The following is a 16,639-nucleotide window of genomic DNA, read 5'->3' as shown; positions in this document are numbered from 1 at the left end:
CGGTCCAAAGGTGAGGCTGCTTTAGGCTTCGCGTGGCTTCTCGGCCCTGCAGAGCTCTTGGGGCGGAGGAGAGGACAGTGACAGGAACCAGGCACCTCAGGATGGGAGACCGAGGCCCCTGAGCAGCCTCAGGCAGACGGGGAGGAGAGGCTGAAGGAGCCCAGAACCCCTCCTTTCCCAGGTGGCTGGTACCAAACCCACGTGGCCAGTGGCCTCATGTCTACCCCACCTTCTGCAGCGTCAGAGGTCAGGGCTTCCCCCATCCCCTATCCTTTTCTGCCCCGATGGCTTCCATGCAGGCTTCCTAAAAGCCAGGGCAGCTAACAAGTGGTCCCGGCCCAGAAGGTAGGCGCCCCTGCCTTGCCCTCCCGGATTGTGCAGGGCCCTGGGCCTCCTTTCCTCATGCCGTCACCGGTTCTCTCACTGTTCTCCTGTCCAGCCCTTGTCCCAGCCTGGTTCTCCGGCAGCCCCTGGCCCACCAGCCCAGATGGACCCAGAGCACCCATCACAGCCCCTCTTTGGGACCCCCACTTCTCTGCTGAAGAAGGAGCCGCCTGGCTATGAGGAAGCTGTGAGCCAACAGCCCAGACAGCAGGTGAAGAAGGTAGACTGGGGCCTGGCCAGGGTGGGGGGCTGCCTGGGCTGCTGGGCTGGGCTCCCACAATCCCCCCCCCCGCAAGCCCAGCTGGAGGATAGGGGCAGGCAGGAGTGGGTGTTACAGGGTCAGAGTGGGCCTTGCGGGGCTGGGGGGCAGAATGAGCGAGCTCTGGGAGCCTGAGCACAGGCCGGTGGACTCGGCAGGTTTGGCTGCTGGCTCAAGGGCAGAAGGAAGGGGCTCTGCCCTGAGCCAGGCTGGGAGCCTCCTGTTCTAGATTGTCATCTTTTTTTTTTTTTTTTTTTTTGCTATTTTGTTTCACAGGAAAATGGTTCCTCCAGCCAACAGATGGATGACCTGTTTGACATTCTTATTCAGAGTGGAGGTAAAGCCCAGACTCCCGAGCTGCCTCCCCAGCCAACCTTCTCCTTTTTTCAGAGATTGTTTTCAGTCCTGGGGTGGTTGATGTATTGATTTTTGTCTAGTTATGGAAAAGACACTTAATGGACGAAAGGCCCCATAGTTTGGATGTAACAACAGCTGAGACACGTCCCATCTCCATGGCTTGGGCAAGAACCAGCTAGGGGGTGCAGCTGTCAAGTAGCAGTGCTTTACCCCAGCACCCACTGCGTGGTGGGCACTGTCCCCGCAGCGTGGGGTGTAGTGATGAGCAAAACGGAGACATTTGCCTTTGCACGGTCTAGTGTGATCACGTGTGAGGAGTAAATACTATGGAAAGTTGGGGGGGGGGGAGGGTCTGAGGTGCCTGAGAGCGGTTGGGTTGGCCTTGTTGAGCTCCCTGGGGGGCACCCGTGAGGCCAGGTGTGTTGGAGGAGCGGCATGAGCGCAGGAGGGAGAGGGGGAGGAGGTGCACGTCGGGGCAGAGCACGAGCCCTCACGGGCGCCGAGCAGGACTTGGGCTCTGGATGAAGTCAAGTGGAGGGCTGTTCCAGCTGGAAGGGCAGCTGTGGGAATCCAGGTTAGGCCAGGGGGCCTGGGTCAGGCTGTAGTAGGGAAGTGGAGAAGCACCTGAGTGTGGGTGTATTTTACAGAGCTAGTGGCTTTTCTTACGGACTAGGCGTGTGGTGGGATGACAGGAGAGCAGCCATGGACGAGAGGGTATGAAGGGTTCGGCCGGAGTCACCAGCCTGCAGCTGCAGGACTTCCGGGGTGAGACGCGGGGGGCGCGCTGGGGTGCATCAGTGCAGCCCGTCAGGCTCAGGTGTGTCTCCCGAGACCGCCAAGCAGGGCAGTCTGTCACGTGAAGGCAGGTACCGGGAGTTGTCATCGGGATTGACGTTCAGAGCCAGGAGATCTGGCGAGCAGAGAGGAGGGTGAGGCGGAACCCAGGGGCACGAGATGACGTATGGCCGTGGGCAGAGTGGGAGGGTGCCTTCAAGACGGTGAAGTCCTGAAGTCCGGGGCTGTCACCGGGCAGTCGGGGGAGACAGGAACCCAGACCTGGTCACGGGGTTAGCACTGTGGTGGCCAGTGGTGGCCTCGACCAGGGCTCCGCAGTGGGACGTGGGCAAGGGGCTGGGGCTGGAGGAGCCAGCTGGTCTGGAGAGCTCTCTGCAGAGGGTTTCCTGCGAAGGGAGCAGAGAGCCAGCCTGTTCGCATGCTGGTGGAGGAGGTCCCCGAGTGCGGGGAGGGCACGGCGCCCGGTGGGAGCTGCGGGAGCTTGTGGAGGTTCTCTGAGGGCTTTAGTGCTGGTGTAGGGAGAGGGTTAGCGAGACATACCGGTCAAGCAAGAGCTCGGCCATGGAATGGTACCCTTTAAAATGGTGACTCCTGGGGGCGCCTGGCTGGCTCGGTCTGTGTGGAGCATGTGACCCTTGATCCGGGGGTTGTGAGTTGGAACTTCATGTAGGGTGTAGAGAGTACTTTAAGTAACTTATTCTTTTAAAGAATAAAATGTTTTAAAAATAAATAAAATGGTGAATTTTATCTCAAAAAAGAAATCCCACGGAGCTTAATAGCTGTTGTTCCCCTCAAGGTCATGGACTCCTAGGAGCCTCCACAGGTTCTGGAGTCTACAGTGGGGCCTGAGGTACATTTCTAACAAGCACAGGTGGCACTGAGGTGGCTAGGCTGGGCGGTGCTCGCAGGCGGTTGGAGGCTGGTCTAGAGCCCGGGACAGAGGCCTGGGCACAGACAGGGGGAGTTCCTGGGAAAACCGAGATTGTGCCGGAAGCAGAGGGAGGAGGCCAGGCCTTGAGCCCAAGCAGTGAAGAGATGGCAGAGAAAGGGAGCCGGGCGTGCTGCCTGCCACCCAAAAAACACACAACTGGCCAGAGCCAGGGCATCTGTGCCGGAGAAGGCCTTTGGACGGGGTGGGTGGGGGCCAGCAGGGCCCCCCGTGGTGGCAGCTGGGGAGACTGAGCTTGGGGAGATCGGCATGCCCAGAGGGGACGGGGGTGGGGAGAGGACCGGGAGGGCCAGGAGCAAGCCTGGTTTCTGCAGAATTTTTTTTTTTTATTATTGTGGTTAAACACAGAGAAAATCTGCCATTCTAATCTCAAAATGCACAATTCAGTGGCATTAAATACATTCACAGTGTTGTGCAACCATCACCACCATCCATTCGTAGATCTTTTTCGTCATCCTATACTGACACTTGTTTCCCAGTAGATGGTAACTCCCCCTTCCCCTCCCCCCAGCCCCTGGTAACCTCTGTTTTCTTTTCTGGCTCTGAATTCGCCTATTCTAGGGAGCTTCGCATCAGTGGAATCCTATATTATTTTGTCCTTTGGTTTCTGGCTTGCCTCACGTGGCAGAATGCCCTCCAGGTTCATCCGTGTTGTAGCAGGTGTCAGAATTTCCTTCCTTTTTGTGGCCGAATGGTAGCCCGCTGTAGGGATAGAGTACGCCGCTCATCTGCTCGTCCGTTGGTGGACACCTGACTTGTTTCCGCCTTTGGCTGTTGTGAGTACTGCTGCTGTGAACACCGGCCCACTAGCCTGCATGGCTTCCCGCAGCGGCTGCGCCATTTTTATTCACACCAGCCACACACAAGGTTTCGGACTGCTCTACATCCTCACCAACACTTTGGATTTTTTAAAAAAAAATAATAGCTGACTTGGTGTGAGGTGGTTATCTTTTTTTTCTTTTTAAGTTTATTTATTTATTTTGAGAGAGGGAGAGAGAGAATCCCAAGCCAACTCTGTGCTGAGAGCACAGAGCCCCAGCGTAGGGCTTGAACTCATGAACTGTGAGATCATCATGACCTGAGCCAAAATCAAGAGTCGGACGCTTAACCCACTGGGCCACCCAGGCGCCCCAAGGTGGTGTCTCCTTATACTTTTGACGTGCCTTTCCCCTAGTGACTAATGAGGTTGAGCATCTTTTCCTGTCCTTACGGGTCCTTTGCAGATCTTGTGGGGTCTCTGCCTTCGGTTCCTTGGGGTTGAGTTGTAGTTCTTCACTCTGGATGTGACCCATCAGATACATGGTGTGTGGACATTTCCTCCCATTCCACGGACTGTCTTTTCTCTTGATGGTCTTTTCAACGCACAAAAGTTTTAAATTTTTATATGGTCCAGTGTGTGTATTTTTGTTGTTGTTACCTGTGTTTTTGGTGTCACAACCAAGAAATCGTTGACAAGTCCAGCGAAGATTTCCCATTTCCCTCTAAGAGTTTTGTAGTTTAAGCTCCTGAATTTAGACCTTTGACCCATCTGGAGTTAACTTTTGTATGTGGTATAAAGTCGGGCCAGCTTCGGGTCCTGATTAATCAGGCCTGGTTTCTGACATCCGTTCACTTTCTTGCTTGGCAGAAATCTCAGCAGATTTCAAGGAGCCACCACCATCCCTACCAGGGAAAGAGAAGCCCCCCTCGACAGCAACCTGCGGGTCGCCCCTGGCCGCACCGTCCCCACCCTCCGCCGAGCTCCCCCAGGCCACGCCACCTCCCTCAGGCTCACCTGCCCTCCCTGGGCGCCTGGAGGACTTCCTGGAGAGCAGCACGGGGCTGCCCCTGCTGACCAGCGGGCACGAGGGGCCAGAGCCCCTCTCCCTCATTGACGACCTCCACAGCCAGATGCTGAGCAGCTCTGCTATCCTGGACCACCCCCCCTCACCCATGGACACCTCGGAATTGCACTTTGCCCCCGAGCCCAGCAGCGTGGGCCTGGACCTGGCCGACGGCCACTTGGACAGCATGGACTGGCTGGAGCTGTCGTCGGGAGGCCCCGTGCTCAGCCTGGCCCCGCTCGGCACCACCACCCCCAGCCTCTTCTCCACGGACTTCCTCGATGGTCACGACTTGCAACTCCACTGGGATTCCTGCTTGTAGCTCTCGGGCTGCAGGGCCAGGATGGGAGGGGCTGGAAGCTGGGGAGAGCCTGATCCCACCTCTGTGTGGTCGTGAGTCCTGACAATCATAGGCCCTGCTCTCCCCGCCCCAGGAGACTGGAGCAGGCCGTGCCGCCCCCTGGCTCAGACTCACCAAGGAGACAGGCTGCCAAGGAGCAGCGTTGGTCTAACCCCAGAGTTCAGGAGGCCCGGACAGGCCAGGGCCGTTCTATTGACCTCCTTTTGTGAGGTCGGAGGTGCAGTCTGGCTGCGGTTGGCTCAGGCAGGCGAGGCCCAGGGTCACTCTCTTTCCTTCTAGTCCCCTTTCCCTATGAGGGAAGAAACCAGCTTGGGCCTCTACCTCCCCATCCCCTCGATGCCAACCCCAGGGTCCCAGGCTTCTGGGAGGGGAGCCCCTTGCCATTTTAGTGTCTTGGTGTAGTGTAACCATTTAACGGTTGGTGGCAAACGTTTTCTGTACAGGTGTATATACCTTTATATTCTATATCGCCATACATATATATACATATATTTTTGGGGGCTGGGAGGTGGATTGGAGCTCCCTCCCATCCTGTGCACAATATAGAAGGGCCCAGAGACCACTGCTCCTGGGGTTAGATGCAGCCTTCGTCAGCCCCATCACGCGTGTTTGACATGTAGACACCCTGCCACCGCCTGTGTGCCCCACCTGTGCCCTGCTCCGTACTTGTGCCACAAGGGCAGAGGTGCCTCCTTGGCCACCCGCCCACATTCCGTCCCGCTGCCTCATCGCAGCCACCATGGCCCTGGGACGGGAGGTGGCGGAGGGGGCGCATCAGCCCTCAAACTGAGGCCTCCTCAGCTCCCTCTGGCCTGTCACTATCATTAATGGGATTAGGGATGGAATCACCAAACCAGTGCCGGGACAGAGGTCGGGAACCTGTGTGGACTTTTTTAAAATAAAAACAAAAACACTGACTTTGGTCCATTTTTGTTCACGGAACAGGTGGGTGGTATGGCTGGGTCCTAGGCTTTCTAGATGATTCCAGGAAGGACAGAACCTTGGACATACAGCTGTGGCCCTGGCTGGACAGAAGACAAGAGGTGATTTCTCAAAGACACACTTTATTTACAAACCAAAGAGGCCAGGGAGCCTCTGGCCACCCCCATCCCCTTCCTGAGCAAAAACTGACACAACAGACCTGGCTCTCCACCTCCTCACAAGGTTTTTGGTCGGTACAAACTCTGAAATTGGGGCCTGGGGTCTCTGTAAATGCCTGTGCAGAGCCCTCCCCCGGGTACCGGGAAAAATAGGCTGAGCCCCACCTTCTGCTCCTGCCTCCCACTGTCCTCCCGTGACACTCCTGGGTGCCCCCAGGTGGCGTCCCGCTGTGTCATGGTGCCTGGCCAGAGCTCAAGTGCGTCTTTCCCTTGACCCCGCAGCTGAGAATGGGCCTGGGCCACCTCAGACCCCATCCCAGAGCAGGCCCAAGACCGGCCAGGACCGTGCTGTTCTCTGCTTGCTTGAGGAGGGGGCTGCTCGGGAGCCTAGTGCCTGGGGGAGGTGTGGGCTTGACGGCCACCATAGGAGGAGCATCACCCGTCTATGTCCCAGCTGAACAGGTGGTGCTTCACCAGCATGTCCTGAACACCCTCCTTCAGTGGCTTCTTCTCCTCCTGCACACAGGGACAGTCCCCCGTCATGGGCGCACAGCAGGCGCTAGAGCCACGGCACGGAAAGCCCAAGGTGGCGGGGCCAGAGTGGTTTGTGTAGGTGATGCCGGCACTTGGGGTCCCCACGGGCCCTCCCGCCTCAGCCGGCCAGGAAGCTTTGGGGCGATCTGCCAGCTCAGCTGCCTGGCCTGCCCCACCCCAGGCGGCCCCCAGAGGGGAGGACAGGCTGTGGGGCTGAGGACTGACCCCAGCCACCCACCTCTCTCTTCACAGGAAGTTCCCAGTCCTGCGAGAGGCTGAAGGCGAAGCAGCACAGAACGCTGGAGGTGAGGGAGGGAGTGGAGAGGCCGTCAGTCTCCCTCAGGGCAGCTCTGCCCCCGCTTCTCCCACCCCAAGCCACGGGGCAGGGCTTCCGAAGCAGGGGCGGGGACTCACCGGAGCTCACATTTGATCTGGACCCAGCCAGGGCTGCGCAGGAAAGACCAGGGCTGGTACCACTTCTCCACGGTAGGCAGGCTGGAGCAGAGCACCTCCAGCCACAGGTGCAAGACCTGCTCGCTGGGGACAAGCGGGCAAGAGTGGGCTGCCCACCCCCAGCTGCCTTCCCCGCGCTGCGACCTCATCAGGTGACTGCGCCTTCACTCTTAGCCAGGTCTCTGCGGAGCGCCCCGCTCCCCCACGCTGAGGGACACGTGCAGGGGCCCACCCATCCCCCAGGGCCCCTGTCCCCATGGCCCTCGCTCCCCTCAGCCCCGTCCCGGCTCCTTCCCTCTGTGTCAGACTCCACCACACCTGCTGCACAGGGGCCTCAGCCCTGCTGGTCAGCCCCGGAGTGAGGCCCACAGCCACGTTCTGAGCTCAGGGAGCTTTGCCACCACAAACCACCCCTCCTCCCACCCTGGCCTGGGTCACAGCAGCCTGGAAGTTGCCCCCTCTGCCAAGTGGCAAATCTAGACACCACACTCACCCTGACCCAGGTCTGGGCCTCACAGATGCCCAAGTTACCCTCAGGCAGGTGCCCCCTCCCTAGTTCTCTGTGGTGGCCTCGTTTCTGGTGAGCCCCCTCACCGGTCACCTTGCTGAAGTGTGTGCCTTCCCCAGCCCACAAAACGATGGCTGGTCTCGCACCTGAGGAAGGCCCTTGGCACCCCGGAAGGCACCCCAGCTGCCTCGTCTGTCCAGCTCACAGGCACCCCGCTGCCCCACAGGCCCACGGCCCAGGCTACCACTCATCTGACAGGACGGTCACTGGCCCACGGTGGGCAGATACTCACTTGAGTCCCACGCAGATGAGGGAACGGAGCTTGACATCCATCTGTGCGTGTGCAGCGTCATGGGTCACGTTCACAGACTGCACAGCCTGGGAGGGCCCAGCTGTCACTCAGGGGGCTCCAGCTGCCAACCCAGGAGGCCCGGACCACCCTCCACCCACTTACCCGGTAGAGCAGCTCCTCCGGGGTCAAGACTTTGCCATCTTCATCCAACCTGAGGGAGGAACCGAAGCTGCCGTGGCTGCCCTGACATGCAGGGCTCGGGCTGTGCCCACCCCCTCCCCCCAAAACCGCCAGGAGACCCTGCCAGGAGGACGCTAGGCAGGGTGGCTGGGCCTGTTACCTGTACGTCTTACACAGCACCAGGCGTGAATACACCGAGTCAAAGTCTCTCTCCACCTCCCGGCCTGCTGCCTGGGGGTCAAGGTGAGTGTAAGGGACACCAGGATAGATACCAGATCAAAGTCACAGGGTCCAACCAAGCGCATACTGCCACCCATGAGCTCCTGTGCCAGCTCTACGGGGCCCAAGGAAGGGCTCAAGGAGGACAGTTGGGGACGTGGGTCCAGCCATTGACTTACCTCCTCGATGAACAGCCAAGGGTGGCAGGCACCTCCCAGCAGGGACGGCTTCTTCAGCCCATGTTCAAACAGGGCCTTGAGAGCTGGGCAGAGGGTCCCTCGAACCAAGTCCGTGACCCCCTCTGTCACAGCATCATCCCCCGCGATGGAGTACTGACGGCGGGGGACAGGGTCTGAGAGGCCCCAGTCCCACGCCTGCGGCCAGACACCCCTTCCCCGCCCTCACAGCCACTGCCACCAGCCAGCATGCGCCAGGGTTGAGGCGGCGGCAGCAGCTCCCAGGGGCAGCCGAACCTTGTGCGCCCTCTTACCTCTTTGCTCCGTTCATCCAGGACTTCCACAAACTTGGCTGGAAACCAGCCTGCGGGGGAAGCAGGGCCCCGTGGGGGCCGCGTGAGGGCAGGCCGGCAGGCTGAGGAAGCCCGGCTCCTGCTGAGGCCGGAGGGTGACAGAAGGGCTCCTGGTTTCAATGCCTGGCCCACCCCTCCTCCAGACGGAGGCCTCACCTCTCAGGCCGTTCAGCTCCCCGACCCAGCAGTGCTCATCTTTCTGAGATATGATCTGCACGGTAGGCAGAGAGGAGGAGGAGGCAAAGCTTTGGTTGCCCAGGCCCCGTGCCTACAGCCATGTGGGTGGAGCAGGGACAGATCCTGGGCGGCCCGGGGTCACCCCGCTTCCCGCGGCCAAGCTCCCCACCTCTCGCTGAAGCTGCGCCTACGTGCCCACGCACCGTGATGATGTCGTTCTTGCGGAAGCCCAGCTCATCGTCGTCGTGTCGCTCGAAGTCCAGCAGGGCCTTGGCTCGGCGCCGGTGGCCGCGTGAGCATGCCACATAGTTCTCGTGGTCCCGCTGGTGGCTCTCCATGCTGTAGTCCGGGCTCAGCTCCTGCCCCAACAGCAGAGAGGTCCGCTGAGGAGAGGCGCCTCCTCGCCAGGGCCTCTGCTACCTCAGGATGGGGCCAGGGAGGGAGAGCCCCCAAGTCGAGCCCACAACTCACCACACTACAGTTTTTGGGGTCTGTGCACTGGAAATGGCGGGCAACGCGCAGGATGGCTTCCCGGAGGTCGGCCACCAGTTCCGTCTGCTTGATGTTCTTGGCCTTGAGCGCCTCCAGGTCGTCCTCCCCTGGGAGCCCCAGTGAGCTATAGCAGCCCTGGCCCCTGGCCTGCACCCCCCTCCCCAACCCCAAGGATGCTCAGGGTCCACGTGGGGGTCTGAGGACAGACGCCTCCTGGTCTACACCGCCACCCTGCCCTGCTGGGGCGCTGGGAGCCACAAGCTGGAACTCGCAGGCAGGGAAGGAGTCCCTGAACCCAGCCTGGCACCGGCAGCCATGGCAGTTCTCACCAAAGAGCAGGGAGGTGATGCCAGACTTCCTCCGCTGGGTCCGGCGCCGCACGACCTGCGGGCAGGGAGTGTGGGTCAGCGGCAGCCGGCAGGGGTGGTGAAGCTAACCGAGCTCCTCCTGGGGCCAACATCTCACTTGTGCCACCTCATCTGAAACGGCCTCCGCAGCCGGCTCTGAGCATCAGAAATGCAGTCGGTTCAAAGCTGGGTCTGCCACACAGCCAAACGGCAGGTCACAGCAGAGATGCACAGAAGGCCAAGGGCAGCGGGTCATTCCACAGCTGTGGTCTGACTGGGCCAAGCCCCGGGTGCCGGGCTGGGGAGGGGGCAGCAGAGCAAGGAAGGGCTGGCGGGTTCCCTGCAGCCTCTCTCACTTCGGGCTTCCTCGAGGACCCCCACGCTGGGGGTGAGGTAGGGCCTCCTTCCTCATGGGCCCACCTGTGACAGGTTGGTGGTGGCACTGGTCCCTAGGAGTTGGCCCTGGTCCGCAATGAGGTAGGCCAGGTGCTTGCGGCGCTGCGTCTCCACGGCCACGTCCGTGAGGGAGCCAGCCAGCCGCATGGCCTCCCCCAGCAGCAGCTCCGCGTCCTCAATCTGCGAAGGGATGTCTGACAGCGTGTTGAAGATGGAGGCCGAGTTCTCGGACTGGATCAGCTCCTCCTCCTGAGCCACACGAGGGAAGGAGTGGGGGGAGGGAGCGTCACTGCCAACGTCAGGCCCGTGAGCTGACCCTGCTCACTGTCCTCAGGTCTGGCCCCCCCGTGGGCCTCTCAGGAGGGGCCGGTGCTCAGGCCACAGGAAGCTGAAGGCTGAACCCCACTCGGCCCCCAGAGGAGGGGTGCCAGAGCATCTGCGTCCGGCCCCAGTGGGGACGGGGCTACAGCAGCACCTTGAGCCGCAGCATGCCCAGCGTGGTCTGGAACAGCACCAGGGAGCCCTCGTAGAAGAACAGGTCCCAGAGGCGCAGCAGCAGCTTGATGTGCACCACGCTGGCGAAGGCCGTGAGGAACCAGTGCAGCGTGATCAGAGACAACTCTGTGGACACAGATGGGAGCCCCTGTGGCTGGGACCAGGGATGGGCAGCACAGCCAGCAGGGGATGGAATGAAAGGCGGGGGGTGGGGGGGGGGGGCTCCCAGGCACACAAGCTGGGGAGAAGCTGGAGGGTAGCTCCCACAGAGCAGCAAGAGCCTTGACCACTCCAAGGGGAGGGACGAGACAGGCTGCCAGAGAACAAGAGCACGACAGAGACTGTGATTTGCTGGGTCTAGGCTCAGCCATCACCAGGTGGGAGCCTTCCTCCCAACGCAGTTGGCTGCCCTGTCCACTGCTGGCTGCATCTGGGGACCTCAGACTTGTGATACCTGAGAGGGACACAGGACCCCCAACCCCAGGGAAGAGGGTGGGTGCTGGCCCTTACCGATGTCGTGCTCCTGGAGCAACTTGTCCAAGCGAGGCAGGTACTGGACGATGAGGTGGCGCAGGACCCGCTGGTCTGTCTGGACTCCCAGCAGGGTGGTGCTGAAGTAGGAGGCGGGGAGCAAGTCCTCGATGATGGCGCACATCATCCAGAAAGCGTCCTCCTCCTCCAGGAACAGCAGAAGGCAGGCAGCCACCTGGCCAGGGCAGGGGGACAAGGGGCCTCTACCCGGGTCTCCATGTGAACTAGAAGCGGCACCGCCCCAGAGGTCCCATCGTAGACCGCGCGCTCTCCTCGGGGTTGGAACCAACATACTTGGCAGCCCCGGCCCTCCGCGGGGCCCCCACCTCCAGCCCTACCACCCATCCTACTGCCCAGGACGGCACTGTTCGCCAGTGCGGGGACACCCCCTTCCCCCTCCAGGATATGCTCACCATGCCCGTGCCCTGGCAGTAGCCGATCTCTGGGTAGAGCCAGGCCAGCGCCCGGAGAACCCTGCGCAGGCGGGGCACCCCGATGCTGTTCACGCTGGCGAAGCAGACGTTGCTGGGCATGGTGCGGAGCAGGTCCTTCTCGATCTGCCAGCAGCCCACCCACAACGAGGCCCTGTGAGATGCAGGCCCGCACCCTCCACACTGGTGACACCTAAGGCACCACCCTGTGAGGGAGGCTGGGAGACCTCCGTGTCAGACAAACCCCAGGCAGGCTCACCCAGAATGAGGGTTCCTAATGCTCTGGGTCAAAGCGTATGTGCTTCCTTCAGGATTAGAGCTCAGCTAGTGTGTACCTGATACCACCAGATTCACCAGGGGATCTTACAAAAACAGAACGACAGATCCCTGGGCCTCAAGCCAGAATCACAGAATGAGAATCTCTAGAATGAGGCCCGGAAATCTATACTAATCTCCAGGTGAGGGGTGCCTGGTGGCTCCATCAATTAAGCACCTGACTCGTGATTTTGGCTCAGGTCATGATCTCACTCACGGTTCATGGGATCGGGCCCCGCACTGGGCTCCGTGCTCATGGTGTGGAGCCTGTTTGGAATTCTCTCTTCCTCTCTCTGCCCCTCCCCCGAGCACACATGCCTGTGTGTGTGCATGTGCATGCACATTTGCATAAACTATCTCTCAAAAATAAACATTGTTAAAGAATAAAAAGTCTCCAGGTGATCCTAATGTGCACCCAGGTTTGGTCATCTTTTAACAATGGTCCCTTCTGCCTACAGGGACCCAGGAAGTACAGGCTTGCTCCAGACACATGTCTGTGAGTGGAAGGGCCGCCACACAGCTGCCTGCTCTCCTGGGCCACCCCTGCCAAGGACAGACCAACAGGGTGGGTCCCCGTAACCCCAGGCGGCTTACCGCCCTCCTGCAGGCCCACACGTAGTTTCTGACCAGAAAGCACTTTCTGAAGGGCCCCTGGTGCCGTCCCAGCCTCACCTGTTTGGCAGCAATGGTCTCATCGTTGGAGCTGTTCTTCACCATCTCTCGGTAGGACAGCTCGGAATTCCTCTTCTTCTGCAGGGCCCCAGAGAGCCGCATCCACAGCTGAGGGGGAGCCTCCATGAGCGTCCAGTGGGACACCTGAACCCCCGCGGGCCCTCTGCAGGTCCCTCGCCGCCTCACCTGTGGCCTCATGCTGTGTGGGATGCCCGCCAGCACCAAGGAGCGAAGCTTCTCAGAGCGGGGCAGAGAGACAGCAATCTTGTCCCACGTGAGATCCCCCACGTCATGGTTATGGGTGAACTCCAGGTGGGCCTGCCAGCGCAGTCTCTGTGGAGGGTCCTCCATCAGAGACACACCTGACGGCCTGCCGGAACCGGGGTTGGCACCGTCTGCCAGGATAGAGCCGGGAGATGCAGCGGTGAGCAGGGATAGGCCCTGGGCTTTAGGTCCAGTGCCCAGATCTGGCCAATGAAATCCAGAGCCACGTTTCCAACAGCTTCCTGTGGCTCCAGGTGCATGTCCAATAGGCATCCTCACGAGCAAATGCGAGCTTTTTAATTTCTCTCTCAAACCTGCCCCTGGCCAGTCCCTCCCAGATCCAAAGACACCCCCCCTCCACTCTCCAGATGCTCAGGCTTAGATCTCAGAAGCCCTTCTGGCTCCAGCTCAACTTACTCCCACATTCAACCCACAGGCAAAATATGTTGGCAGATTCTCACCACTTCTACCACCTCTGATATGGCCCTTGACCAAGTCATTGACTTCCATCTGGGCCATCGTGAGGCCTTCTCACTCGCCTGGTTCCACCCCTGCCTCCCTAAAGGTGTTCAGCAGTCCGAGTGCCCCTTGTCAGACACAAGTCAGACCACGTTACTCTGCTCACTCGGACGAGAGGCCTTACGAGGCTCGGTGACCACATCTCTTCAGCCTGGCCCCTCCGTCCTCATCGCCTACTGCTCTCCTCTTGCTCCCTTGGCTCCCGCTATTCCTCACCAAGTCCACTGCCAGCTCAGGATCTCTGTCCTTCTTATTCCCTCCCCCGGCTATGCTCACTGCCTCACTTCCTTCTAGTCTCCATCCAAATGTCTTCCCTTGGAGAAGCCTTCCTTCATCGCCTAACACACAATCCACCTCCCTTCTCCACAGCCCCAGATTTCTTCAGAGTTCTTCTTGCCCCCAGCATGCATGTATTTGTTTGCTGCCTGGGAATTCCACAAGGCCAAGACCACCTTTGGTTTTGTTCGAGGCACTGGGGAGGCAGCAGCGGAGGGTGGACAACCCGCGGACGGCCCCTGAAATGGTCACGTGAACACTGACAAAGCTCCTGTGGGCACCAGGCAACACGAGGGAGCGTCAGCCTTACAAAGATCCTTGTTCTCACTCATTGTAAAGCCTCGCCCTCAGCCTCAGCTTTCCAAAACTTCACCATTCGAGAATTTACATACACACAGCAAAATGCACAAATTTTAAGTGCATACTTTGGTGAGTATCAATAAACAAATGTCTCAATGTGGTCCCCATCATTTCCATTATGCTAGAGAGTTCCCTGTGTTCCTCACAGGCCTGGGTTTTAACTTTCATGTATCTGCCTGCAAACCAGAGAACAAGGAAAACTTGTGTCAGAACTGGAACATGAGCGACCTGAAGAGGACTGGCCTCAGCCCAGTAAACTCCTGCAGGGCTAGTGCTGGCCTGAGCTAGGGTGGCCTGGGTTCGGGCAGACAGCCTTCCTGACAGCCCGCCTGGGAACCAACAGGTGTATTTAGAATAGAAAACAATGGAAATGGCCTAGGAGCCCACTTACATAAGAGTAGTTATAAAATGTTATGATAAATCCATTATAATGGCATATAATGCAACCACTGAAAAAAATGCTTTTAAAGAGGTCCTGGGACGCCTGGGTGTCTCAGTCTGACTCTTGATTTTGGCTCAGGTCATGATCCCATGGTTCATGGGTTCAAGCCCTGCATCAGACTCTGCGTTGACAATGTGGAGCCTGCTTAGGATTCTTTTTGTCCCTCCCTCTGCCCCTCCCTTGCGTGTGTGCACGCGGGCGGGCGCGCGCACACACACACACACACACACACACACACACACACACACTAAACTTAAAAAAAATAAGTCTTAACTAACAGAAGGAATGCTATACAAGCAATATAAAAAATGAATAGATGACATAATTTTAGTTATGAAAAGTATATAAAGACACACACACAAAACCAGGAAAGGAATAAACTAAAATATCAGCAATTATATTTAGGTTGTGGGATTAGGAGTCACTTTGTTTTTATTTTTATACTTTGCTGTATTTTTCAACTTCACTAAATGAACATTATTGCTTTTATTATCAGATGTGCAGATCAATAAAATTAATCTAAATTTTAAAAAATCAGAAGTTTCCATATACTTATAACAGCATGCAGCACCATTGATGAAGAAGCAGGTGAAACACCCAGAGCCCGGGTCACAGCTGCACAGTGAGAGTCACCAGAGCTGGAGCTCCAGGCGCCAACAAGATTACAAGAGACACCAGCAAGATTACACCAGGGGCTCCATCTTACCTTCCTTGTCCACGCGGAAACCGAACTCATCGTAGAAGAACTCTGGTTGCTCCACTGACTCTTCCTTCTAGAACCACGGTGAGGAAGAGTCAGTTGTATGGCCACAGGTCTGGCACCACAAATTCTATAAAATGCCACCTACATTGCTGTCTGTTGAAATTCTACTGGCATTCAAGACTCAGATCGAAGGCCACCCTTCCTTGAAGCCTCTGTGGTTATCATTCAGCTACAGGGGCCACCACCCTCTCAAACTGGCCTAGCATTTTCCTTGTTCTTCTTAGAGGTCAAAGATAATAAGATCAGGGTAAGAAACAGATTTTATGCATCTCTGCATCCTGATAACACTGGACACACGATGCCATAATACTTTTCCTCCGACCTAATGACTGATTCCCAGAGGACATAGAGCTGCCATGTCTGATGGTGGCTTCTGAGCCTGAATGACCACAGGGGTGTGGCTACCCACTCCCAGGAAGCTACAGCAGTAGGTTCCCTTTGGCGCCACAGCCTGGGAGCAGAGCTGTACCTGCGTGGACTTGGCCAAGATCTCCTGGGGCCACATGCTTGGAGTCAGGGCTGAGAAGGGGCCACTGGCAGAAGGTGTGTGGCTTCCTAAAATTGAGGAGGACCAGGAATAGGAGATGAAGAAAATTCAGAGCATTCCGGGGAAAAATTCAAGTTGGGATCTCCCCCACTCCCCCCAACAAGGGCGCCCAACAGCAAAGGGACCGCACCATCTGAAGTGGGATGGTGAGGGAGGGGAAGAGACCTAGATGAGCAACTTTCTGGAGGAAGGAAAAGAAAAAGCGCCACATGTTACAAAACATAACCAAATTTCATCTCCTTGGCTCTTCCTCCACCCAAGTGTGAGGTTCGGGGATACTGGAGATCTGAGCAAAGTTATGGTAATCTTATATGACCCGCAGGAGGACCTCCTCCTTTCTCCCACTCTTACCCTCAAAGGTCTGCCTGTTTCCATTCCACTGGATGGCCCTCCCAAGTGAGACCCTCCCCTCCCTCTGGGCAGCCTCTCACCCATCTCCAGCCCCGGGCCTGCCTCCCACCTGACATTGTGCAGAGAGGCAGGGCAAGTCTTCAGCAAATCCACACTCAGAAGGCTTCCTAGCCTATTATCATACAGCTGGAAGGCTCCTCAGGCTTCATCTGGTCCAGAAACATTTGCCCTAGAAGGAGAGCAGAGGGGAAAGTCATTCTAATGCAGCCCCTCTGCTGGGTGTCTTTTCTACCCACCACTGTGATTTTCCTGGCTGAGGGGCAGTGAGAAGGAAAAGTCACACTTGAAAGAAAAGGTTCTTATTCTGACCATTTCATCTGAGAGAGGACACAGGATATGTTCTGAAGCAGCTGTTGATGTTTTCAACAGTTCTGTGAGCCAAGGGGAGTGTCCACTCAGTTCCCATTGTTGTTAAAGGAGTGAATCCTATATACAGACTTCCGGATGCCCTAGGCTCA

At 58.0% G+C, this 16,639-nt stretch overlaps 2 protein-coding genes across 4 annotated transcripts in view; one reads left to right on the top strand and one right to left on the bottom strand.

The window, feature by feature from the left end:
* The window catches only part of MRTFA (myocardin related transcription factor A), a 101,815-nt gene extending 95,970 nt beyond the window's left edge, over positions 1-5,845 (top strand). For both annotated transcript variants that reach the window (XM_060659496.3, XM_060659495.3), the window contains exons 11-13: positions 440-604; positions 920-980; positions 4,372-5,845. In XM_060659496.3, the coding sequence (XP_060515479.2) occupies positions 440-604; positions 920-980; positions 4,372-4,889 (744 nt within the window). In that variant the 3' untranslated portion in view covers positions 4,890-5,845. The remainder of the gene's footprint in view (positions 1-439; positions 605-919; positions 981-4,371) is intronic.
* A 127-nt stretch (positions 5,846-5,972) lies between these two features.
* SGSM3 (small G protein signaling modulator 3) overlaps positions 5,973-16,639 on the bottom strand; it is a 51,746-nt gene continuing 41,079 nt past the window's right edge. For both annotated transcript variants that reach the window (XM_060659498.3, XM_060659499.3), the window contains 21 exons: positions 16,231-16,350; positions 15,693-15,778; positions 15,167-15,233; positions 12,786-12,994; positions 12,600-12,707; positions 11,595-11,738; positions 11,161-11,356; positions 10,631-10,776; positions 10,180-10,404; positions 9,742-9,796; positions 9,392-9,519; positions 9,124-9,279; positions 8,900-8,954; positions 8,705-8,754; positions 8,394-8,546; positions 8,156-8,226; positions 7,978-8,026; positions 7,816-7,901; positions 6,977-7,099; positions 6,801-6,861; positions 5,973-6,544 (listed from right to left, as the gene is read on the bottom strand). In XM_060659498.3, the coding sequence (XP_060515481.1) occupies positions 6,464-6,544; positions 6,801-6,861; positions 6,977-7,099; positions 7,816-7,901; positions 7,978-8,026; positions 8,156-8,226; positions 8,394-8,546; positions 8,705-8,754; positions 8,900-8,954; positions 9,124-9,279; positions 9,392-9,519; positions 9,742-9,796; positions 10,180-10,404; positions 10,631-10,776; positions 11,161-11,356; positions 11,595-11,738; positions 12,600-12,707; positions 12,786-12,994; positions 15,167-15,233; positions 15,693-15,778; positions 16,231-16,237 (2,256 nt within the window). In that variant the 5' untranslated portion in view covers positions 16,238-16,350 and the 3' untranslated portion in view covers positions 5,973-6,463. The remainder of the gene's footprint in view (positions 6,545-6,800; positions 6,862-6,976; positions 7,100-7,815; positions 7,902-7,977; positions 8,027-8,155; positions 8,227-8,393; positions 8,547-8,704; positions 8,755-8,899; positions 8,955-9,123; positions 9,280-9,391; positions 9,520-9,741; positions 9,797-10,179; positions 10,405-10,630; positions 10,777-11,160; positions 11,357-11,594; positions 11,739-12,599; positions 12,708-12,785; positions 12,995-15,166; positions 15,234-15,692; positions 15,779-16,230; positions 16,351-16,639) is intronic.

The sequence above is a fragment of the Panthera onca genome, chromosome B4 (assembly GCF_046562875.1).
Source record: "Panthera onca isolate mPanOnc1 chromosome B4, mPanOnc1 haplotype 2, whole genome shotgun sequence".
NCBI classification, from domain to species: domain Eukaryota; kingdom Metazoa; phylum Chordata; class Mammalia; order Carnivora; family Felidae; genus Panthera; species Panthera onca.
The sequence above is the reverse complement of the archived record's forward strand: the minus strand, read 5'-3'. Positions and strand labels throughout refer to the sequence as shown.